The sequence below is a fragment of the Pteronotus mesoamericanus genome, unplaced genomic scaffold (assembly GCF_021234165.1).
Source record: "Pteronotus mesoamericanus isolate MK-2021 breed Mesoamerican mustached bat unplaced genomic scaffold, CSHL_Meso_final contig_48, whole genome shotgun sequence".
NCBI classification, from domain to species: Eukaryota; Metazoa; Chordata; class Mammalia; order Chiroptera; family Mormoopidae; genus Pteronotus; species Pteronotus mesoamericanus.
In genome coordinates this window covers 2,980,265-3,006,364 of record NW_026555180.1, presented here as the reverse complement: position 1 = coordinate 3,006,364, position 26,100 = coordinate 2,980,265, and the positions used below count along the sequence as shown (strand labels likewise).

Here is a 26,100-nt window from a genome sequence, read left to right as displayed (position 1 = left end):
CTTTTCCAGAAACTGCCCCTGACAGCATCTTCAAGAAGTTCCCTCTTTGGATGTCTGTGCCTCCTGGGGACCCCTCTGTCTTCTTTTCTAGGTTACTGAGTGCTGGACTTAAGAGCTCCACTTCCTGTGTTCTCTGGAAGCTATCAGAAATAATGTTCTTCTTGTACCTGCTGATAATGGATGTTTCTGCCTTCACCATTCAGCCTGAGGGACACATGGGTAAGAAGTGATCCTTTCACCTGGAAAGGGCTTGCATGTAGCTTCTCTGGGGAAAGAAAGTGTTTTATCCAGGGAAGTTTTGTTGTTATTAAAAACAAACAAACAAGGTGTGATTATGAGACAGAAAGGGATGTGAGGGAGGGCAAGATGGGTAAAAGGGTCAAATATGGTAATATATGGTAATAAAGGAAACTATCCTTCAGGTGGCGAGCATGCAATCAAGTATTCAAATATCAAATTATAATGTTGTATACCTGAAGTCTATATAATGTTATTGACCAATGTTACCTCAATAAATGCAATACAAAAAGAAAGCAATGAAATGCAAATAAAAAATCAAAGAATTTTTAAAAAAGCAAGGTGTCTTGCTTTGGTAAATGACAGCTGCTTCCCCTGGCTCATCTCCCATGCTCCCCTTGGCATCCTCCATTCCTGCCAAAGGAGTAAATCAAATGAATTTTGCTTCATCCTTGATAAAAGATGACTTTGGATTTTAATCAGAAATCCTGCAGGATTAAGCTCTTAAAAAAAAGACAAACCCTGAACTCAGCTAAGTTCTACTTTAATAATAAGTCAGAAAGTGAAAAATATGGACAAACATTTTAATTATTATTTTCTTGGTCACCAAGTGAACCTGGTTTAACTATTCCCACAAAATGTAAATTATAATTGATGGCAGCCTTAAAGTTGCTATTTAGAAGTTTTGAAACCATTTGAACAAGAGGGGTTAATGGGGGTACCCAGGACATGGACCACTTTGTTAGGGGAATGCTGCTTCTTTGGATGTGCCCATCAAAGGGAGGTTTAGGACACAAAGCCTGACTGTAGCCTCTCTGTCCTTCAGTGGTTCCAGAAAACTGCCAATTCCGTGGCAAGCATTTTAAAACCAGCTTCAAGGTAGAAGGGGAGCCTGTGGTCCTGAGGTGCCCCCAGGTGTGGTATTGGTTGGGGGCTTCTGCCATCCCCCACGTCAACCTGACATGGCGTAAAAATGATTCTGTGAAGGTGGTCCCAGGGAAAGAAGAGACACGAGTTTGGGTCCAGGATGGTGCTCTCTGGATTTTGCCAGCCATGCAGGAGGACTCTGGCACCTATATCTGTACTGTCAGGTAAGCCCCTCTGGAATGAGGGTGGGTGTGGAGGCTCTTGAAGAATGGACTCTTGTATGGTTTTTCAGTGATAACCTGCATTTTAAAATCCAGTGTACAGGTTAGAATCCGTCTTATGTCGCCTTCACTGTTCCTGCAATTCCTCCTATACAAGAGCCTTTCCCCAGATGGCCTCATGGCTCCTCTCTCCCATCACTTAAGTCTATGCTCCAAAGACTTTAGCCACCTTATCCAAAAGAGCACTCCTGTCACACTCTCTCCTTACCCTGTCATTATTTTTATTCATCTGACACACACATACATGTATATATGGTTAATGTTTATCTACCCCATCAGAATGTAAACTCCAGGAAGACAGGGACTTGGTCTATTTTGTTCACTGATGAACCCACTTGAACATGAGAAATAGATATAGAACATGGAATAGAATTTAAGACTTGGATGAGACATTAGGAATAAGTTAATCCAACTAGTCTACATTTGATAGAACCAAGCTCACTTACGAAATTCTCCCAGATCTAGAAGCTCCTCCATTGTCCTGTTGCTTTTTTAAAAAATTGTGGTAACGTATGCATAACATAAAATTTTACCACTTTAATCCTTTAAACTGTACAATTCAGTTGTGTTGAGTACATTCATATTGTTGTCTTACCTCAACCACAGTGTGGCTCCTGAACTCTTTTCATCTTCCCAAACTGAAAATTTGTTCTGGTTAAACAATAACAACTTCTCATTTCCTTCTCCCTCAGCCCCTGGCACCCACCATTCTACTTTCTGTCTCTATGAGTTTGACTACTCTCAGCACCTCATATGAGTGGAACCATGCAGCAGTTGTCCTTTGGTGATTGGCTTATTTCACTTAGCATAATGTTTTCAAGGTTCATTCATGTTTTACAGTGTATCAGAATTTCATTCCTTTTTAAGACAGTAATATTCTATTGTACATATAGACCACATTATTATTATCTGTTTACCTGTCAATGGACACTTATGTTGCTTCTGCCTTTTAGCTGTTGTGAATAATGTTGGAATGAATGTGGGTGTACATATATCTGTGAAATTGGTGGCTGATATGGTAATTCTGTGTTAATTTTTTTGAGGAATGACCATAGTGTTTTCCACAGTGGCTGCACTGTTTTAAATCCCACTAGCAGTGTGCAAAGTTACATCTCCACATCCTCACAAACACTTATTATTTTCTGTTTTGTTTTTTTTCTGGGAGTAGGATGGGGTGGGTATAATAGCCATCCTAATGAATATGAAGAGTTATGTCATTGTGGTTTTGATTTGCATTTTCCTAATGACTAGTTATATTGAGCATCTTTCCATGTGCTTTACGGGTCATTTGCATATCTTCTTTGGAGAAATATCTGTTCAAGCCTTTTGCTCATTTTTAATTTAGTTGTTTTTTTTTTACTTTAAAAAATTTTTAATAGTTTATTTGAAATCACCAATATTAATATATATATATTTTTTTATTTTTTTTGTTCAATACAGTTGTCTCCATTTTCCCACCATCAAGTGTCTCTACTTCCCCTGCCCTTTCTACCCTCTTTGGCTTTATCCATGGGTCCCTTATACATGTTTTGAAATTATAGGAATTCTTTATATGTTCTGGATATTACTCTTACCAGATATATGATTTGCAGATATTTTCTGCCAATCTATGGGTTGCTTTTTTACTCTGTTGATAATGTTCTTTAATGCACAGAAGTTTTTAATTTTGATGAAGTTTAACTTATTTTTTATTTGAATATCTGTGCTTTTGATGTCATATCCAAGAAATTACTGCCATATCTCATGTCATAAAGATTTTCCCCTATGTTTTCTCCTAAGAATTTTTATAGTGCTAGATCTTCTGTTTGGGTCTTTGATCCATTTTGAGATAAATTTTGTATATGCCATAAGGTAATGGTTCAACTTCATTCTTTTGCATGTGGATATCCAGTTTTCCTAACACCTTTTCTTGGAAAGACTGTCCATTTTCCATTGAGTGGCTTTGGTCTAGCTTGCTGCTCTGTGAATGAGAAAGTTGTAGGTCTAGTGTTGGAGATCTTGAAAATTTCCTGGCTTAGTTCTTCTGAAAGGATCAGAGACAACTGTTGGCCTGATTAGGGAAATAGGGCTCTTGGTCTTCTCTCTTCAGCTGTTGCCTAGATCCCTCCCCAAGGTTATAACCAGTCCTCCTACCAGGCAGCTTTAGAGTTTCTCCAGATTTCATAAGCTCATTTGATTTAAGGAGAAGCCATACCTATGAGTGCTGACATTTAGAAAGAGAACCAAAGAAAGTGACATTCTTAGTACAAAGGAATTACTGATGAATGTGAGAATTTCAGACAATATCACCAGTCCTAGATTCTTAGATAAGGGGTGTGTGTGTGTGTGTGTGTGTGTGTGTGTGTGTGTGACATTCTGTCAATGAACCCTGACTAGAAAGCAGAAAAGCAATCTCTTATCTCTATATCAGGGAGATATGGGTGTGTGCTTTTACAGTAGCTATAAATGTATAGTTTTTCTTTCTTTTCTAGTCCAAAAAATCCTATTTTTTTCCCTTAAGGAACACTACTATGGAAACTTAAAAGTGTATTAGAACAAGAATAAAATTTGGCATCAGGTTAACATAGATGTGAATCTGAACACTCTCATTTTCTATCTGGTAGGACCTTGGTCTGATTATTGACAATTATAGACCTTAGTTTTATCCTCTGTAAAGTGGTTTTTTGAGAAGGTTCTGTGAAATCATAGCATGTGAAGAATCTAGTAATAGGAGCACCATAGCAGGGGGTCAAAAGATACATAGAAATGCCCTTTCTTTCTCCAAAGGCAATATTTATTGATTACTGAAGTGACAATATGCAAAAATCAGGAAGACATGGGCTAAGTCATGTTTGTCTTAGAGACTATTTTTATAATTCACTAAAAAAATTGTACCTAATACCCTTATTTTATTTTCTATTCTTCTAGAAAAGTAGAGATCTGGAATTGAGAGCCAGTAGAAATCCGAATCTGGGTCAAGCTTCCTGAGCATTAGGAGGGTTTACCTAGCTGATTTCTAAAACTTTCTTCTAGTTAGAGAGCATGAATTGCTCTGTCCCTGTGATTTTTATAATCTTCTGATCTAGAATGCACATGCCCTTCTGTCAATCAGGGTAGGGAAGACGCTGCTGCTGAGTCAAACAGCCTTCAAATCTCAGTGGCTTTAAACAACAAAGGCTTATTTATCACAGATGCAACAAGCTCTGGAGGATTTGGCCAACACTCAGGGACCCAGACTGAAGGAGAGGTTGTAATCTCAAATGTTGGTTACAATAGTAACCAAAGAAAACATATTTTGAAGGGTCTCTCCTGGCTATTAAAACTTTGGTGTAGAAGAGATACACATCTGACTCAGTGACTAGGGTCTTGTAACTGTGCCCTCCCACAGTGGGATCAGGACATATAATCCCATTGTGTGCTCAAGACGGGGAGAACTGGATACATGTAGTAAACAATACCAAGAACTACTGCCCTTTTGCTGTGGGGATTCTAAACTATGTGGGGAATATGAATGGGGATCAAATTATTCCTCAACCTGTCTCTCTATTGGGTTATTTTCATGGAGTACCTTGCTCAAGGGAATTATCAGATGAATAATAAGAACAGGTTTGTAACTCTCAATCAATGGTTTCTGGAGATAGTGTCCTAATTTAAGGGTTTTCTCAGGGCCATCTGGGTTTCCAACATTGGTTTGACGTTTTAATATCTATAAAGCCTTAGGAAATTACTTAATTTATGTATACTTAATATTCCTCATCTAAAAATGATATAATAATAATTATTAACTCATAGTGTTGGAGAATAAATGAAATAATGTATGCAGAGCACCAGCACAGGCCTGGCAGGTACCTCCTTACCTGGAGGAGCTGGTGGGTAGAATATTCATTGATGTATTATGTTCTTTTGATTTGTCCTCATTCATATCTTCCCAACTTGCATTTTTCAAGGTGATAGTTAACTTTTTGTATTTTTTTGTGCATAAAATGTCTGTTCATCTCTTTTTCCTATTTCTAAAATAGATATGAATATAATATTGGCTTATATACTTGAATTATTTTTACTTCAAGATAGTAAGCTTTTATCACATATTTTTCATATATATTTTTCAAAATTTTTAGCATATTTTATTGATTATGCTATTAAAGTTGTCCCATTTTCTCTCCCCTTTCTCCCCCTCTGCCCAGTACTGCCATTCCCTCCAGCAATCTCCCCCTTAGTTCTTGTCTATAGGTTGTACATATAAGTTGTTTGGCTTCTCCATTTCCTATACTATTCTTAACCTTCCCATGTCTATTTTGTACCTACCATTTATACTTCTTATCCTCTGTACCTTTACCCCCATTCTCTCCTACACTACGCCCTGCTGATAGCCCTCCATGTGATCTCCATTTCTATGATTTTGTTCCTGTTCTAGTTGTTTGCTTAGACTGTTTTTTAAGTTCAGTTGTTGATAGTTGTGAGTTTGTCATCATTTTATTGTTCATAGTTTTGACCTTCTTCTTCTTCTTAGATAAGTCCCTTTAACATTTCATATAATAAGGGCTTGATGATGATGAATTCCTTTAACTTTTACCTTATCTGGGAAACACTTTATTTACCCTTTCATTCTAAATGATAGTTTTGCTTGACTGAGTAATCTTGGGTGTAGGTCCTTGCCTTTCATGACTTTGAATACTTCTTTCCAGTCCCTTCTTGCCTGCAAGGTTTCTTTTGAGAAATCAGTTGATAATCTTATGGGAATTCCTTTGTAGCTAACTTCTTTTCTTTTGCTACTTTCAAGATTCTCTCTTTATCTTTATTTTTTTTTCTTTTTTTTTAAATTAATTTATTTACTTTTTAAATACATTTGTCTCTGCCTTCCCCCCTCTCTTTCCCTTGCCCCCTCCCACCTTCCCTCCCTCAGCTCTTCCCCTTTGGTTTTGTCCATGAGTCCTTGCTATATGTTCCTTGACTTTCCCCTTCCCTTCCCTTTCCCTGCCCCCCCCTTCCCTCTTGTCTCTGTTGATTTCTTTTCCTTTCAGTGTTGCTGGTCATATTTGCCTTGCTTCTTTGCATTGTTGGTTAGGTTCAATGGAACTGCCTTTTGATCCAGCGATTCCCCTGCTGGGACTATACCCTGAGAACACCAAAACGCCAATACAAAAGAACCTATGCACCCCAATGTTCATAGCAGCACAATTTACAATAGCCAAGTGTTGGAAGCAACCTAAATGCCCATCAGTAGATGATTGGATCAAAAAATTATGGTACATATACACAATGGAATACTACGCAGCAGAAAGAAAAAAAGAAGTACTAAACTTTGCGACAGCATGGATGGAACTGGAGAGCATCATGCTAAGCGAAATAAGCCAGGGGGCGAAAGACAAATACCATATGATCTCTCTTTATCTTTAACCTTTGGCATTTTAATTAGGATGTGTCTTGGTCTGTCCCTCTTTGGGTCCAACTTGTTTGGGATTCTCTGATTTTCCCGGACTTGTATGCCTATTTCTCTCATCAGATTGGGGAAGTTTTCTTTAATTGTTTTTTTTCAAATAAGTTTTCAATTTTTTGCTCTTCCTCTTCTCCCTCTGGTACCCCTATGATTCAGATCTTAGAAGGTTTAAAGTTGTCCCAGAGGTTCCTAAGCCTCTTATCATTTTCTTGAATTCTTGTTTTTTCATTCTGTTCCAGTTGAATGTTTATTTCTTCCTTTTGCTCTAAATCATTGATTTGAGTCCCTGTTTCCTTCCCTTCACTATTTGTTCCCTGTGGATTTTTATTTATTTCCCTTTGTATAGCCTTCACTTCTTTCTTTATTATTTTGTGGCCATACTCAATCATCTCTGTGAGCATCCTGATTATTAGTGTTTTGAACTTTGCATCTGATATGTTGTCTATCTCCTCGTCGCTTAGTTCTTTTTCTGGAGTTTTGATCTTTTCTTTCATTTGGACCATATTTTTTTGTCTTGGCACACCTGTTACATTGTAAGGGGTGGAGCCTTTGGTATTTGCTAGGGTCGGGCAACCTGCTTCACTGCATTGTGGCACTGTATGTGGGGGAGAAGTCAGAGGGGGAACAATGCCAGTGACTTGGCTCTCACTCCATTTGCAGTCACTTCCCCTGTTTCCTGCAATCGACTAGCACCCTTCCAGGTGCTTTCCTGGGTGGGTGGGCTTGTGTACATTCTATGACCCCCTGGACCCCTCAAATGGACTCTCCTGAGTGACCAGGAGTTTATTCTGCTCCACAACTGCCACAGGGTTTTACAGCTGCAGGATATGAGGAGGGGTCAGAGAGGGAACAATGCTGCTTTCTCAGCTCTCACCTTGTTTTCAGTCACTTCTCCTACTTCCCACAAGTGAATGGTACCCTTCCAAGTGCTGCCCTGGTGCTTATTCCAAGGTGGGTGTGCTTGTGTACATTCTAGGACCCTGTGGGCCCCTCCAATGGACTCTTCTGAGAGACTGGCAGTTTTTTCCACTTCCACAACCCCCACAGTGTTTTACAGCCAGAGGTTATGAGTCTATATTTTCCCCAGCATAGGAACCCTGAGTTGCATGGTCTGTCTTTGGCTGGGATTGCTTGCTTACCAATTGTTCCTGCCAGTTTTTATCTACATGCAAATGTGGGACCACCCAGTCTGCCAGCTGCTCTCTCGCCCACCTAGTCCACCAGCTGCTGCCTTGCTCTGCATCCTTCCCACCCTTGCTGCCAGTCTCTGCCATTTTAACAGTCTGGATGAATATTTCTTCTTTAAACTCCTTGGTTATTGAACTTCCATATAGTTCAATTTTCTGGCAGTTTTTATTGTTTATTGTTTTTAAATTGGTTGTTATCCTTCTTTTGGTTGCACCAAGAGGCCAAGCATATCTCCTTATGCCTCCATCTTGGCCAGAAGTTCCAAATTTTGTTTCTTTTCCAGATATAGATTGTTTTCCATTTTGCTGTGCTAGTCTCCTCCGTCGCCCCTGGCAACACACTTTTTCATTGTCTCTACTGATGTTCTATGCTTCTTATGTAGCTAGAAACTTAGTGAGATTATTATATTTTTACGTTTTTCTACTTAAAATTAATTTTAATTAATATCCTTTGTCCTTTCCCCCATTGCCTATACTGTTTCCCCACTTCTAGTTTCTTGGTAGAATTATGATTTTGAGATTATATTTAGCCCAACCAAAAAAAATTAAATCTACACAAACTTATCAAGTTAATTTCCCTGATACAGAATTGCAAAAGTCTTTTATAGATTTTATACTAATTTCTCAGCAGTTTTCTGAAATTAAACTTTAGTTAATAAATGATTTTCCACGGAAGTAAAGGGAATTTTATTTCTATGGAAACAGTAGTACTTAGGAACAATTTCTTCATTTGGATATGGTTCCCTGGACCAAAGAGTTGGTGCATTTTCTCAAAGAGCCCCAGAAACTGGAAGGGTTTAGACCTTGGGAATTTGCTAGTGGCCCTTGATGGCATTGAAATGAGATTTGTGAAGGGTCCTTTGGGAAAAATGCAAACTATAACACCATTTCTATTTAACATTTATGATGTGTGCTTTCTTTTGTCTCCTCAGCATTCAACAACATCAGGGAAAGAAGTATTGCAATATTAATTAAGAAAATGCTGAAAGCAGAATTTAATGGGATTGTGAAAACATTTTTAATTTCATTTAATTTTACTTTTATTTGCCTTGCCATTTATTAGTTTTATTTTATCTTTTACATCAGAAACATCTCTTACTGTGATGAAATGTCCATTGAGCTCAGGGTTTTTGGGAAGACAGAAGCTTCCCTGCCTGTCCTCTCATACCCGCAAATTCTAACTTTCTCAACATCTGGGTCATTAGTTTGTCCTGAACTGAGTGAATTCACCCACAACAAAACTGACATGAAGATTCACTGGTACAAGGTACATATTTGAAAATTAGCAGTTAGTTAAAATGTGTTTTACTGCCTATAAGAATGATATAAAATATCCATTTTGAAGATAACATTTGCTTTTATATTTCTCTTTTTTAAACTAATTAAAAGGAAGCATGATTAATATATTCTATTAATCCTTTTGTAGCTTGGGTGAGGATCCTTAGAATGGTGATTTGAGAATATGAAATGAATCCAGAGTAAATAACAGCTGAAGTAGATAGCTTTTTACTCTATTTGCCTATTAAAATTTAGAAAACAATTGCCGGTTTATTTAACAACTTTATACACATATTACCTTTGGGTTAAAGGAGGAAATATAAACACAAATCTTCTTTTGCCTGGATGAATAAATACTGTCATCAGATCATGTATGTAGATAAGATATGGGCAAAACACAGCCCAGGGCCAAACTGAGCCACCATCTGTTTCTGCAAGCAAAGGCTAGTTTTCACTTTTTTTAAATGGTTAAAAATAGTTACAATAGGAACACTACTTTATGACACGTGAAATGACATAAAGCTCAAATTTCAATGTTCATAAATAAAGTTTTACTGGAACATGACCACACTCGTTTGTTTTCATGCTTTCACAATGCAATGGCAGAGTTAAGTAGCTTGGCCATGTGGCTTTGTAGGCCTAAAATACTTACTACCTGGCCCTTCACAGAAAAAAGTTAGCTGATAGAGACCATAGACAGATATTGGAAAGTACATTTATTTGTTTAATCATTGATAGCAATTAACCCTTTAACCAAGAATTAGGTCCATTTAAAAAAACATATATGGAAATAATGAAACAAGTATATATAACATTATATACTAACATAGTTACTGAAGCATTGTTTATAATAAGATACTAGAAACAAGAAAATGTTTGCCCTGGGTGGTGGCTCAGTTTGTTGGAGCATTTTTCCCTATACCTAAAGGCTGCGAGTTTGATTCCTAGGTGGGGCACATACAGGAGGCAACTGTAGATGTTTCTCTCTCCTTTTCTTTCTTTTTCTATCTCTCTCCCTTTCTCCCTCTAAAATCAATAAGCATATCCTCAGTGAGGATTTAAAAAAAATGTTCAGTATTAGGAATTAAACTAACTTATTCTCATGGGAACAGTGGAATATCATATAGCTACAGTATTTACAAAGAAGAGATTATTTTCTATGTATTAACATAGAAGAAAGAGACAATATTGTTATAGTTAAAAGGCTTTAAAGGGCATATGCTGTATTTCTTAGTTATGTAAAAATACAGTTTAATATATTTAAAAATCTAGAGGAATATGCACTGAAATAATTAAAGATGTTTTGAGGATAAATGATTCACTCTCTTTTTTATGTCAGTATTACATATTTTTTTCACATTGTACTACTTTGTTAATCAGCAAAAGCATTAAAGGTATTTCCATAGTGTAAAAGAAAAAGAAGTGAGGAACTTTTTTCATTTAAAAAATAGATGCATTATTCTTTAATCTATACTCAATCTATATAAACTTAATTTTCTAGTATTATCTCAATCAACATTATCTATAATTTTTCATAATTATCAAAATGTGCCCTTTCAGAAAAAAAAAGTATGTTTAACCAGTTGACTGGTCTTATGACTTCAAGATATATGAAGGATATCAGTGAATGTTGGAAACTTTTAAATGACTTTTTTAAAGTAGAAGAAAGTGGCCAGCCCCTATGAAATAGCCAGTCCAATTAAGCAATGAATTCTTTTTTAGTTTAGGAAAAGTATAAATAGGACAAGTAAGAGGTTCTACCTGTAGAGAAAGGAGCACAGGCACTGGAATTGACCAGTGTGGGTTTAAAACCCTCTTTTTTCATTTAGCAATTGTGTGGTCTTGGCCAAGTTATTTCACCTTTTGAAACTGCTTCCTCTGCAAAGTCACAATTAGTCATTCCTACTGCCTGAGATTATTAGAAACATTAAATGGAAGTACTGTGCATGAAGCACTTAGTGTAAGGTTTGACATATAAATGGAACTTAATAAATATAGGTGGACAGGATATCATGGTGGTACTTAGTAATATTTGTTCCCTTCCTAAGAATGCTAATCATTACTGAGCTTGCTCTGTCCTAAACTCGCTCATATATATACTCAGTGAAGCAAACACTATTAATACCTGTATTTTACAGATTAAGAAACAGAGATACACAAATGTAAGGAACTTGCCCAAGTCATACAGCAGATAGATGGTGAAGCCAAAATTCTACTGCAAGGGGCTCCACACACCACTGCCAAGCAGGGCATCCCAGGTGGCTCAGGGTCTTGGCAGAACTGTGGTCCTGAGCCCTATTTGGCTTTTTTCATAATTGGCCACTCATTTTAGGAACATTAAAATTTCTCCTTTTAATTAAATATATTGAAAAGTAATATTTTATGAGCCATGTGGTGAACGAACTCTTCCAGTTATGTTTGTGTTTCCATTCAGAGTAAGAATCTGAAATACTTCAGGTTACATTTGACTATTGCAAGCTTTTCAGCACCTTGGCTTTGAAAGAGTTGTTCCTAAGAACAATTTGTTCTCATTAGGATGTCTTTAAAATCTCTTTCAGCTTTTTCTGTGTTATTGGAGACCTTGCTCTTGAGGGTTCTAATTTGGCAGAACTCACACTATCTTTTGTCCATAGGAAAAATGTGAACTTGTTTCTCACATTTAGGTTTTTTTCTAGAATTTTTTCTACATCTCTATCAACTCCTAAAATTCAAATGATTTTTAAAGTAATTACAGCAACATTATCACTTCTGAACATTGTTTTTCCAAGTCACCATGATTATATAATTGTACTCTTCCCTGGGGGTCTCCTGAGGTCTATAGGCAGCTATTAGGCCATTAATATATTTGTATTTTAAATGGTCTACATTGTCAAAGAAGAGTTTCTTATGTCCCCCCATTGTGCTTAAGCAAACCTGCTTTAAGCATTGTGGTTAAACAAATCCAGCAACTTTGTTTTATATGTTAACAAATTCTCTCTCCTAAAAACAGTTAAAAGTATGTCCAAAGTATAACATTTGCAAAGTAAATAACAGGACAATTCTTGGGTTGCAAATTCAACATTGATTGGTAATACTGATCCTATTCATAACTTTTGAGATAAAAATTAGCATATAGTGTAACTTTGAAAAACATTTTCCCTAAGGATTCTGTCCTTTTGGATCCAGACAACAAGAAGTTTTTGAGTGTGAAGGGAATGACTCGCTTACTCATACACAATGTGTCTGTGGAGGATGCGGGCTATTACAGCTGTGTCATGATATTTGCCCACCAGGGCATGCGATACAACATCACTAGGAACATCAAACTACGTATCAACAGTAAGTGTTTTCCATCAAGGTACCTCTCCACACTGTTTCAATAACAAGTGTGCAAAGAACAAGTTAAGGCTCACATAGAATTCCTTGAATGTCTTTGGTATGAAAGGAAAACAAATACGTCAACCCTTTTAAGACATCAGGCTAATAAGACATGTGTGTGACACTTTGAAATGTAGAAAGCATGGTGTCATTTTGAAGAAAGGTAAATCTCTGGATGCCAAGTTTGAGGCTAAAACATACCACTAGAGGGGGTCAAACAGCGATGCAGTTGGAAGATCCTTTTGGAAGGCCTTCACCTCCAGGGCCAAACATCAGAACATGGTTGCCATAACTTTACATATAATTCTAGGGTACTAGGTTTTTATTGGATTTTTCAGTTAGAAGGCTATGCAGAGTGGCATATCTAGTGGAAATTGTCCCCTGTTGATTTCCCCAAGGCCTGTCCAATTGCCCTGAAAAGCAGGATTTCAAATAGTGAGTGCTCTTAATTGGTTTAAATGAGCTCCATATGAAAATAATGTTGTGAACAGTATTGATTAGTTCTTAATGTTTGTTCAACATACTTCCTGCATGTTGGATATCAAGCTTGGTGGCAAAGATCAAAAAAGTGCTTAAATCCTGAGCCCTGCCCTGGAGAATAGACTACTTTTATTTATTTTATATATACTGAAGAACTACACAACTGGAGTCTTTTAAGGGCATTTCAGAGAGCATTGGAAATATAGTAAGATTAAATGGTCTATGAGAGAAAAAAACTAACTTTTTTTCTCACAGAATCCAGAGATTCAGTTTGCGACAGGGAAAATCATGTCTCCCATGAAATTAAATCACTAGACTACATTTCTTTTACTGTCTTGTGAGCATATATTAATCTCAACTCTTCCCCCACAGGGGAACACTGAGTCTCCTATGACTTTGACGGGGCCTTATCTTGTTCATGTGATACTTCACAAGAACTCTAGGGGGCAGTCAACCAACATATTATCTTGAATTGTGATCACATTATCTCAGCAGTTCTGGAAGGGAGGGCAGCTGCCTCATCACTTGGGTACTGGTTAGACATACAAGATCTTAAGCCCCGTCCCAGATCTACTGAACTAGAAACAGGGACAGGGGAGCAAAGCAACCCCCGCACGCACCGCTCCCCCACCTCGTTCCGGCGCTGCCGTCCAGGGCTATGACCTGTTGGTGTGTCAAGTCCCTGAAGGAGAGTCCCTGTCTCTCCTCTCTGTCGCCCCAGGCTATGAGTTACAGCTATGTGACTGTGAGGGGATAGAAAGGCTCCTGGTGACAGTTGGGAAGCCAAATGCACTTTGAGCTCTATTGTAATGCTGCCTAATGTTTACTCATGTTAGGGTTTCAAAATGATCTTTGTGGATGAAATGTAGATGGAGCAAGTGGATGTGGAAATAGGCAGCCCTTTCTTTATGCCCAAACTATTCTTCTAGCTCCAATTCAGGTGCCTAGTTTCTTTAAACTGCTAGGACACCTGCCTCTTGGGGAGCTGGGTGTTTATTCCTAGGAGTTATACCTTTGCCTCCCCTCCCTAAAGAATTATATCCTCAATTAATAAGTCTCATTAGTCAACCTGAGCCACTCTGTCACTCAGCAGGGGATTAGCATTACAAACATGTGGTCCTCAAGCCCATGTGCCTCTGTATTTTGAGGTGACTCTTCAGTGTTTTGTGGCAGGTGCTTGGGGAGGTGAGGATGGAATGGAGGAAGATATTTTAGGGCAAGTTGACCATTGGGTAAAATCTATACTGTGGACATTATGAATGTTACTTTTAAGAATTCATTCAGGAAGACAGGGAAGGGAATGTTTAATTGTTTATCATAGAATGAAGAACATCTATTAGCAGAATGTGTTTGTAAGACAGAGATTCTTCCAGTAATTTCTCTTCTGGGAAAGGCATTGACCAAGGATGCTCAATTTTGTGGAGAGCCTGTTGCCAGATAAAGATCGAATCCCACAATGGCTAGCCATACTGTCAAGAATAACTTAGTAATAAGCTGCACAATGAAACTGAACCTCAGCTTGAAAGGAAGTCTTTCCTAATTGAATCTCTTTCCTGTATATTTATCTCAGAAAAAGAAGAGGAGACAATTCCTGTGATTATCTCCCCCCACCAGACCATACTGACTTCTTTGGGTAAGACCTGCAAGGATGTGCAACCCACAGGGGTGTCTGTAATGTCAAAGTCTGGCACCCTGGGACCCCTGTGTCTACTGACTGCATTTGTCCCTTTGTGTGCCATGTGCCTGGGTAGAGACCGTAGAACCCCAGGATGAGGGGCTGAAATGACAAATGTGAGAGAACATTTCTCTGTGTCAAATGTTATTAGAAATGACATTATTTGTAACAGGTATATTGGCTCCATGAAAACCCTACTTACAGAAATCTGAATGTACAAAATCTGAACATTTTGGTAGCAATTATTAATGGTGGGAAAGGATGAATGGCATGATTCCCTGACAGAGTCAGTACGTGCAGTATATTTAAAATAATTCACTTTACTGAAACATGGCTGATACTCAGCATTTCCTTAGGATTCCATTTGTAAAATGAGGCTGACCCAGCCACAGCTAGCCCCTCAGAGACTGTTTACTGTTGCCAAAGTTGGCAGTCAGCTGGTGGGGTGTACTGAAAGAGTTTTCCTTTTTTTCAATTCGTTTTGGTGCAAGCTATCTGAGCCAGCACACACCTCCTTACTGAACAATAATGTGTTTAGTGTGGTGCCATCATTCCCAGCACCAGTGCTGTAGAAAGGTTTTATTTCTATCCTTTTATTACAGACCATTCTCCAGAAGGAAAAGTTGTCCAGTGATATAAGAAAGGTCAAAAGCTACATTTGGGTTAGGCTGGGTTTTGGACTTGGGCCTGTGTGCCTGAGAAGCCGGTACCTTTTTGTGTCTTTGTATAATGGTTTTGTAGGTTTATGCTCATTCATTAAACCCTGACTGCAGAGTCCCATCATCTCTCATATCCTCCCCTACTCTCTCTCCCTCAAGTTCTCCTGTTTGGTGTAGGGCTTATATTTAACATTTTAACTGGTGACCATAAAGAACTCCTCAGTGTTCCCAGCCAAATGGAGCTGAGTTTCCTCACTCCACCTTACTTGGAAGGCATTGATGTGTGTGGCAGAGTCACATGAGGCAGGATTTAATAATCTGCTTTTGGCTGAAAAATGTTCAGGTCATCAAGGGTGGTGAAGCAGGGAGAAAGGCTGGCATTCTGAGCTTGAGGTGGGGATAAGTACTACAAGACACAGCATAAAGAGGCACAGCACCCATGAAGAAGAAACAAGTGGGGAGGATTTGTTCATTTTCTTCCCCTTCTCCCTTTGGTGACTTAATACATGTAACTTATAGTGACCGAGTCACAGGCACCCAGTATATTATATTGTGCGACTGCAGAAGGCATCATTCCTATAAAATACAGTGGCTTTTAAAGGGTTAATTCTAAATGAACATGATCTCGGAAAGAGTGGAAGGAGCATTCCCAGGGATGAGACCAGCAATAGGCAAAGAGAAAGAATCTACATGTTAATCTCTATTTGGGGGACAAGTAGTGTGAATTGTGAACGGAGGCAGCCCTTGAATTCAGAATGCCTTATAGAAGCTGAGTGGCCTTGGGGAAGCCATTTGCCTCTGGATTTTTATCTGCCATGAAGACCAGTTGAAGGAACTGGGGACACTTGGTAATTACTGATGATCTATGTGAATGGAATTTTCTGAGGGAACTAAGTTTCCTTCCAAGAAAGGAATTGGATGGCAAGAAGTGTTTGAGGAGATGGGTAAGGGTCCATTGCTCCGGTCTGCTGATGGATGAGGAACTGGGCAAACTTCTGTGTCTGGCTAGGTTCTGACATTTGATGTGCTATGTCTTGTTGTGCACAGGGTCAAGACTGACAATTCCATGTAAGGTGTTTCTGGGGGCTGGCACACACTCGACCACCATGCTGTGGTGGATGGCAAACAACACCAGCATAGACAATGCCTACCAGGATGGCCGTGTCACCGAGGGGCAGCGTCTGTAAGTGGGTGAAGGTGTTTGTCAGTTTAGATGCATATTCTGGGCAGAGCTATTATAAGACCTCCATAGGCTTTACTCTTTTTTAAAAAAGGGACAATGTAATATTTGACCTCTCAATATGACACACATACCATATTCAAAATAATTTTTTATTCTAAACTGTTGGATTTTTAGAATTTTAAAAACTAAATTTTGCTAAGAATTACCATTTGTTCTTGAGAAGCAAACTTTCTATGTAAGAGTTGACTTGCAGTCAGCTACTTGGCATTGGGGTTGCATTTTCCAGTTGCTTAATAAAATACTTATTTCTCAATTTTTACCATTAAAAATATTTAGAAGTTAATATATTTCCATTCCCCGCTCTGCAACCTGAGTGTCAAACATTTTCACAAACCCCTAAAAAGATTCTGAAACTTAGCCACAGTATCTGACAGATCCTTCTGTTCCTCAGGGAACTCTGGGCTGCCGCAGTCTCTAAGGAAGGTTAATATTAAAAAAATAAGAAAGAATTCTGTTCTCATAAGCATTCATATCTGGAAAATGTCTTTTCACTTTGAACGTAGCATAGTCAGAACTTGTAAATAGGAACCATTTATGTGTGAGGAAGGGAGACCATTCAATGTTCCAAATCATAAAGTACAGATATTTAAATTATAGTTTCAATACCCTCAATTAATCTGAACTTTGGCTTGCCAAATTTTTGACTTTTTTTGAAAGACCTATCAAAAAGGGTCTTTCTGGATGCAATTGAGTGGATAAAAATTACGCTTGGTTAGCACAATTGTTTGCTTGCAAGTCCTTATTGCGAAACTAGCATTCTTATGTCAGCTTACTCATACTATTCATTTACTGACGGAGCCTATCTTTCCCCCTTAGATAAAAAAAGTCCTTGTGGATCCACAGAAACAACATTTTAATTCACTTGAGTAAATAGTAAAGCACCTTCAGATTCCTGTAACATTACAAATTGTGGTTATGTTGACTAGAGTCATTCTCCTTGGCCTACCTGCAGCCTTCAGCTCTGAACTTGAGTTTCCAGGGTGGGAGTTGGCAGTGGAGATGAAAGGAGGGAACACTGCTGAAAACTAGATTCCTGGAAACTTCCTACCCTTCAATAAGCAGATGAGTTGTGGGCGATACAGTCTAGTTTCCCAAAAGGAGACATTTCCATTCCTACTACTGGTTCTTTGTTCATTAATGGCCTTAAAAAATGAAATTTCCTATTGTTCACAGTAAACTGGCTCCTGTAAGTTCTTAAAACAAGTGTCCCACAACAGTGACCAACATCAGTGTCACTTCTACCTTTAGAAAGAAGCTTAGAATTCTCCCAAATAAGTAACAAATATAATAGCAAGTACTCCTAACTTTCTTAATCTTGAAATCAATGCATGTAAGCACCATGGATCCTCCTCACTGAGGATGCTTGAATGTCTACATTGTAAAGACAAGCTTGTATTTATATGCCATGTTTAAGTAAATATTTTCTCACTCAGGGAGTACTCAGAAAATAACAAGAACTACATTGAAGTGTTATTGATTTTTGATCCAGTTATAAGAGAGGATTTGACCACAGATTTTAAGTGTGTTGTTCATAATACACTGAGTTTTCAGATGCTACATACCGCAGTCAAAGAAGGTATGTATTTTGGGGACTTTGAAGGGAAAAAACATGTTGAGTGTTCTGTGGATGCCAGACAAGGCTACCAAATCCCCTGATGATCACCTAGCAAGTCCCTCATGTTTTCTGTCAGTAGAGCACTGAGAACAAATCTCTGATATTTTATGTTTTTTGGGGGGAGGGGGGGGCAAGGTAGAGATTGGCTTTGGGAGATTATATTTAGGTAAAAATTTAAAGAGCAAGCTGATTTTTTGGAAAAGAGATAAAGTGGTTCTGCTATAAACTCTGAGAAACCCTGTGTTTTCTTGTGGTTCTTCCTGGCTTGGCAGGACTAGCTGTTTATTATGACCCTGTGAGAAGGATGGGACATTCCTTATCCTGAAGTTGAGAAACTTAATCCTCCAAGAGCTGGGGACTGTGAGATATCCAGGGCTCAGGGCAGGTTTGGAGTTAAAGTCATCAGTTAACAGGAAATAAAGTGAAAGAATTTTTAAAAAGAAGAAAATAAAAACACATATTATCATTCTGACCAATTGACTTCTTAGTTTAAGCACTGAGAAGGAAAGGGAGACACAGGTAATGTCGTCTGTTGGCAGCCCCAGAAAATGAGGGACAAGCCAAAATCATCCTCAGATTTAGTCTCATTGTGCCTTCTAAGAAGTCTGCAACAATCAGATAAACACAGATTGCTCCATCACCTCCATGTTTGCTGGGGAGGCAGCTACAGGCACATTTCTAATTGGAAACCTGAGGATTTATGTAAGTCTCAGGGCAGAGAATGACATGACACAACTTTTCTCCAAAAAGAAAAGTATGTGCTGCAGCATTTTTCATTTGAGCCACTTGTTGAAAATACAGGTTCCTGGGCTCTCCCCTGAGCTATCCAGTCAAGTTCTCGTGGGGTAAGACCAAAGATCACAAGTAAGCAGGCAGGCTCTTTTATATTAAAGTCTGAGTGCCATTGTCCTTGGACATATGTACAAAGGCTGATATTTCAGAACATTTCCATGAGAGGGTTGGTGGTAGTTTAGACTTCAAAATGGAGGATTCCACAGAATGCTGAATCCATTGCTGGGGTTTAGATTAGTGATCCAAAGGAACCTGTGGTTGTCTGGTCCTGATGCTGGGAACCTTTAAATGTTGCTGTAACATGAACCTATTCCTGTTGCTGGACTCACTGTGATGGAGGGCAGAGAACAGACAGGTGCTCAGAAAATGGAAGCATCACTCATTTACTGCCTTGTTGGATTTTAGGGTGTAAGAATCACCTGGAGAAAATAATCTGAGATTATGTTGGTTCCTGGATGCCTGGAAAGACTATGATAACCAGTAGCTTCAACATGTAGAATTGTAGCCTCATCATCAATGTGTCTAATGACGCTCATGTTCTAGTGTTTACTTGTTAACTTTTTGTTCTTAATCTCTTCCAATATTTTCATAACACAGAGAAGCCAAGGAGTAGAATATAAACCAGCTAGATCCAAGCAATAATCTTGATACCTAAAATTTTATTTTCCAAAGTTTGTTTTCATTTCCTTTGTAGTTTTAGTGAAACCTCATGACATCCATGTTTATTGGAAAAAGGCACATTTTACCATGGCCATGTCACAGTTGGTTAGTTGAGACCTAACCAGATGACATCTAACTACTCAGTATTTGGTGGGTGAAACAAAGTTAGATCCTTGACACCTGCCCTCCACTCTACCTTGTTTCTCTCTGATGGAGTGTTCTACTTTGCTTGTTTCCCTAATGCCACAAATAACATTCTCAAATGTCATTTATCTTGGGGTCAGGGACACATTCTGAAAATCAATGCACATTTATTAGGAAAAACAAGCTCCAGTGACTTTCTTACCTTTAAACCTGCACAACACTGTCCTATTTGGTGGTGAGAGAATATTTGACCCCTGATATGACTCTGTTCTTTTTACAGTTGCCACGTTCTCCTGGGGGATTGCGCTGATCCCCCTTTCACTGGTCTTCTTCGTTTTGGGGGGAATGTGGATGCACAGATGGTATAAACATAGAACTGGAAAAGCATGTGGTCTGACTACATTAAAGACTGACCATCAAGATTTTCAATCCTATCCAAGTAAAATAAAGGAAATAAAATAACTGAAATACAAATGATATTCTTATTTATGAAAGTAGCTATGCCATTTTAAGGGACCTTGTTCTTTCCCTTATTTAACAAAGATGCTGTGTTTATAGTGGGTTTTTAGTAAATGACTGAAGTATTCACTTGAAGGTTATTCTAAAACTGAATGACCTTCAGTGGTCCGGATGTGGGTCCGGTAAGTGACTCTCTGCCACTTGTGACCTGTTTAAAAGAGTGAGGCACCTTCAGACCTGAAGAGAGTTAAAAACATCTAAATGATTTTGAAATTCACTTATTCATCATTTAACAAAAATATATTAAAAGTCTATTTTGGCTCTGCTCTGTGGGAGATGTAACAGATACAAAGAGAATTAAGACATAGTTTGACCCTTCAGGAAGATGGAATTCATTTTCACATTAGGAAGGATGGTTTAGAAATGCTAAATGAAGAAGAATCAGCAGGAACTGGTGAATGTTTCTAAAAGGTTGATCCAAAAAATAGTAATTAAAATAGAATTGCCTGTCAGAAAAATACATGTTAAAAAATATTAGTGAACTGAGAAATAGACTCAATCTCATAACAAAGCTTCTGAAAATAAAGAAAAAGGAAGGCAATATTGAGATAATTGCATATGCATTAGAAAAAAAATCAGAGCCTCTTTTATCATATACCAAAAAATCCCCAATTAAACTATTTTAAAAAATCAAATTGCAGGAAAATTAGCATGACTCACTCCTTCACCCGTTCAAGTCTTTGTTCCTATGTGATCTAAATAGCACCTCTTTCCCTTTCCCATGCCCCCTCCATTGTGCTTTGTATTATTAGCTCTTATCACCAGACCTTCTTTTTTATTATTATTGTTTATGCTGTTACACTTGTCCCATTTTTTCCCACTTCATCCCCCTCACCCAGTCTACCCTCCACTTCTGTAGTCAATCCCCACACCATTGCCCATGTCCTTGAGTCCTTCATATGTTTTCTTTGACTAACCCCTTTACCTTTTTTCAACCAGTCCCCACCTCTCCCCTCCCCTCTTACCGCTGTCAGTCTATTCCATGATTCTATGACTTTGGTTCTATTTTGCTTATTAGTTTATTTTGTTCATTAGATTCATATAGTATTTTGTCTTTCACTGACTGGCTTATTTCACTTAGCATAATAGCCCTCCAGTTCCACCCATGCTGTCACAAAAAATAGAATTCCTTCTTTCTTTTTGCTGTGTAGTATTCTGCTGTGTAGATGTACCACAGTTTTTTAATCCACTCATCTACTGATGGGCATTTAGGCTGCTTCCAACTCTTGGTTATTGTATATGGCGTTGCTATGAACATAGGGGTGCATATTTTTTTTGAATTGGTGTTTCAGGATTTTTAGAGTATATTCTCAGCAGTGGAATCTCTGGGTCAAAAGATAGCTTTATTTTTAACTTTTTTGAGGAAATGCCATACCGTTTTCCATAGTGGCTGCACCAGTCTGTATTCCCACCAACAGTGCACAAGGGTTTCCTGTTCTCCACATCCTCACCGACAGATTGTTTGTTGATTCATTAAAAATGGCCATTCTGACAGGTGTGAGGTAATATCTCGTTGTGGTTATAATTTGCATTTCTCTACAGCTAGTGATGTTGAGCATTTTTTCATATGTCTATGGACCATCTGTATCTCCTTCTTAGAGAAGTGTCTGTTTAGGTCCTTTGTCCATTTTTTAATTGGATTTGTTGTCTCCCTGGTGTGGAGTTGTATGAGTTCTTTATATATTTTGAAGATTAAACCCTTGTCTGATATATCATTGGCACACATGTTCTCCCATAGAGTTGGCACATTTTTCATTTTGATAGTGATTTCTTCAGAAGCTTTTTAATTCAATGTAGTCTTTTTAATTCAATGTAGTCTTGTTTATTTTTTCTTTTATTTCCTTTGCACTAGGAGACATATCAGTAACAATATTGCTACATGAGGTATCTGAAATTTTACTGCCTATGTTTTCTGCTAGAGTTTTTTATGGAATCACAACTTATATTTACATCTTTGATCCATTTTGAGTTTATTCTGGTGTGCAGTGTGAGTTGGTGGTCAAGTTTCTTTTTCTTTTTCTTTTTTTCATGTATCGGTCTAGTCATCCCAACACCATTTATTGAAGAGACTATCTTTACTCCATGATCTGCTCATGCACTCTCTGTTGAATATTAATTGACCATAAAGACATGGGTTTATTTCTGGGCTCTCTATTCTGTTCCATTGATCTATATATCTGGTCTTACGCTAGTACCAGACTGTTTTGATAATAGTGTCCTTGTAGTATAGTTTGATATCAGGTATTGTGATCGCTCCAATTTTGTTCTTTTTTTCTCAAGATTGCTGAGGCCATTTGGGGGCTTTTTTGTTTCTATGTCATTTTTTTTGAAATATTTGTTTCAGATCTGTTAATTATGCCATTGGTATTTTAAAAGGAATTGTGTTTAATCTATAGATTCCTTTCGGTAGAATGGACATTTTAATGATGTTAATTCTTCTAATCCATGAATGCAGTATATGCCTCCATTTATTTGTATCTTCCTCAGTTTCTTTCTTCAGTGTTGTATAGTTTTCTGAGTACAGGTCTTTTACTACCTTGGTTAAATTTATTTTTGGGTACTTTCTTTGTTGTTGTTGCTATAGTAAATAGCATTTTTTCTTAGTTTCTCTTTCTGATAGTTCATTGTTGGTATACAAAAAATGCCATTGATTTCTGACTTTGTACCCTGCTACTTTGCCAAATTCACTTATTACGTTAAGTAATTTTTTGGTGGAGTCTATAGGGTTTTCTATGTATACTATCATGTTATCTGCAAATAATGACAGGTTTACTTCCTCCTTTCCAATTCAGATGCCTTTTATGTCTTCTCTGATTACTGTGGCTAGAACTTCCAGTATCATGTTGAATAGAGTGGGGAAAGTGGACATCATGGTCTTTTTCTTGACCTTAAGGAAAATGCTTTTAGTTTTTGCCCATTGAATATGATGTTGACAGTAGGTTTTTCATATATGGTCTTTAGTACGTTTAGGTATGCTTCCTCTGTGCTCATTTTGCTGAGTGTTTTTATTATAAATGGGTGTTGGATTTTATCAAATGCTTTTTCAGCATCTATTGATATGATCATGTGTTTTGTGCTTTATTTTATTTATGTGATTTATTATGTTTATTGATTTGCAAATATTGTACCATCCTTGGGTTCCTGGAATAAATCACACTTGATTATGATGTATAATCTTTTTAATATATTGCTGGATCCAGTTTGCTAATATTTTGTTGAGGATTTTAGCATCTATGTTCATCAGAGATATTGGTCTGTGGTTTTCTTTTTTTTCTTGTGTCTTTATCTGGTTTTGGAATAGAATAATATTGACCTTGTAAAAAAGTTTGGGAATCTTCCCTCTTGAATTTTTTGGAATAGTTGAAAAGCGTAGGGGTTAGTTCTCTTTTGAATGTTTGGAAAAGTTCACCTGTGAAGACATCTTGTCTAGGACTTTTGAGTGCCAGGAGTGTTTTGATAACTGCTTCAATTTCTCTAGTTGTTATTGGTCTATTCAGGTTTTCTGCTTCTTGCTGATTTAGTTTTGAAGATTTTATGTGTCTAGAAATGTATCCATTTCTCCCAGGTTGTCCAATTTCTTGACATGTAGTTGTTCATAATAATTCCTTACAATCCTATGTATTTCTGTGGTATCAGTTGTTACTTCTGTTTTATTTCTGGTTTTGTTTAGTAAGGTCTTTCTCTTTTTTTATTGGTAGGTCTGGTTAAAGCTTTGTCAATTTTGTTTATCTTTTCAAAGAGCCAGATCCTAGATTCACTGATCTTCTGAATTGTTTTTTTAGTCTCTGTATCATTTAATTCTGCTCTGATCTTGATTATTCTCTTCCTTCTACTCTCTCTGGGCTTTGTTTGTTGTTGTTTCTCTAGGTCTCTTAGATGTAGGGTTAGGGTGTTTATTTCAGAATTTTATACCTTCTTTAGGTAGACCTGTATTGCTATGAACATCCTCCTAAGGACTGCTTTCGCTGTGTCCCATAAGTTTTGGGTTGTGTGTTCATTTTCATTTGTTTCCAGATACTTTTTGAATTCTTCCTTGATCTCGTTGTTACCCAATCATTATTTAATAATATGTAATTCAGTCTCCATGTATTTGCATATTTTAGAGTTTTTTCCTTGAGGTTAGTTTTAGTTTAAAATTACTGTGATCCTAGAATATGCTTGATATGATTTCAATTTTCTTGAATTTGTTAAGGCTTGTTTTGTGCCCTACCATGTGGTCTATTATTGAAAATGATCCAGGTCCATTTGAGAAGAATGTATATTTTTCTTCTTTGGATGAAATGTCCTGTAAATGGCAATTAAGTTCATTTGATATAGAGTGTCTTTTAATGCCATTATGTGCTTCTTGATTTTTTTGTCTGAAAGATCTATCCATTATTCACAATGGGGTGTTAAAATCCTCTACAATGACTATGTTACTGTTGATCTTTTTCTTTTTTCTTTTTTTATTTATACATCATGTTTATTCTATTACAGTTGTCTTTATTTTTACCCCTTTACTGCCCTCCACGCATCCCCCCACTCCCCCTCACCACCACAGTCAATTCCCACTCTGTTGTCCATGTCCATGGGTCATTCATACATGTTCTTTGTCTAGTCCCTTCCCCTTCATTCCACCATTGTCCTCTTTCTTCATCCCCTCTCTTCACTTTCAGTCTGCTCCATGTTTCCATGCCTGTGGTTTCTTTTGTTCATTAGTTTACTTTGTTGAATAGAGTCCACTTATAGGTGAGATCATATGGAATTTATCTTTCATCGACTGGCTTATTTCACTTAGTTTAATATCCTCCAGTTCCATCCATGTTGTCACAAAAGGTAGGAGTTCCATCTCTCTCTTTCTTTCTTAAATGCAGATTGATTTTATTTATTTTTTAAATGTCAAAGTTAATTATAAAATATTAAAAAAATTTAAAACCATTATAAAGTCTCAGCAATTAAACCAACATGATACCTGCACAGAAATAATCAAGTAGATCAATGAAATATAATGAGCATTCTAGAGACAAACATATATATCTAATAATATAATATATGATTAAGTTGATATTTCAAATCAATGGGTAAAGTAAGGCTTATTCAACAAATAAGGTGCATGACCACTATTACTTGAAATAAAACAAATATAGAGCCCTGTTTCACACATTATACAAGAAAGACTCAAGTGAGTTAAAAATCAATATGTAGAATCTAAGAAGTTTTAGAAAAAAATAGAACTAATATTTTTCATGACCTGACATAAAATATTCAAACCCAGAAAGCTATAAATATTGACAATATGACTATATTAAACGTTTAACTATATAGTAATATACATATAAAAAAGCTAAAAAATAAGGAATAGAAAAGTATTTGCAACACATCTAAAACATTGTTAATAGGGTTTTTTATTTATTTTTATTTTTTTATTTTTCTAGGGAAAAAAGCTCTACAAACCTTTAATCAATAAATGAATAAAGAAAACCAAAAAGTCATTTAAAGCTTTTTTTTTTTAAATAATAGAAATAGGCAAGAAATATACAAAAACAGGTTTAGTTTCAACAAATAGTAAAGAGACAATTAAAATAACATCATTGTCACAATCAGATTAATGAGTATTAAAAATATTGGTAATATCAAGTATTGGCAGCTCTGAAAGGAACTGGGTATTCATAGAAACTTTTTCTTTATCTTAAAGCAGTCCCTTTAGCATA

At 37.2% G+C, this 26,100-nt stretch overlaps 1 protein-coding gene across 1 annotated transcript; it reads left to right on the top strand.

Annotated features, from left to right (window-relative positions):
* The first annotated feature begins 137 nt into the window (after positions 1-137).
* Positions 138-20,353, top strand: IL1R2 (interleukin 1 receptor type 2). Its single transcript, XM_054577964.1, has 8 exons — positions 138-219; positions 1,064-1,328; positions 9,075-9,255; positions 12,410-12,584; positions 14,674-14,736; positions 16,485-16,620; positions 18,114-18,256; positions 20,172-20,353. The coding sequence occupies exons 1-8, from the start codon at positions 153-155 to the stop codon at positions 20,351-20,353; spliced, it is 1,212 nt and encodes a 403-aa protein (XP_054433939.1). The 5' UTR covers positions 138-152.
* Positions 20,354-26,100: the final 5,747 nt, after the last annotated feature.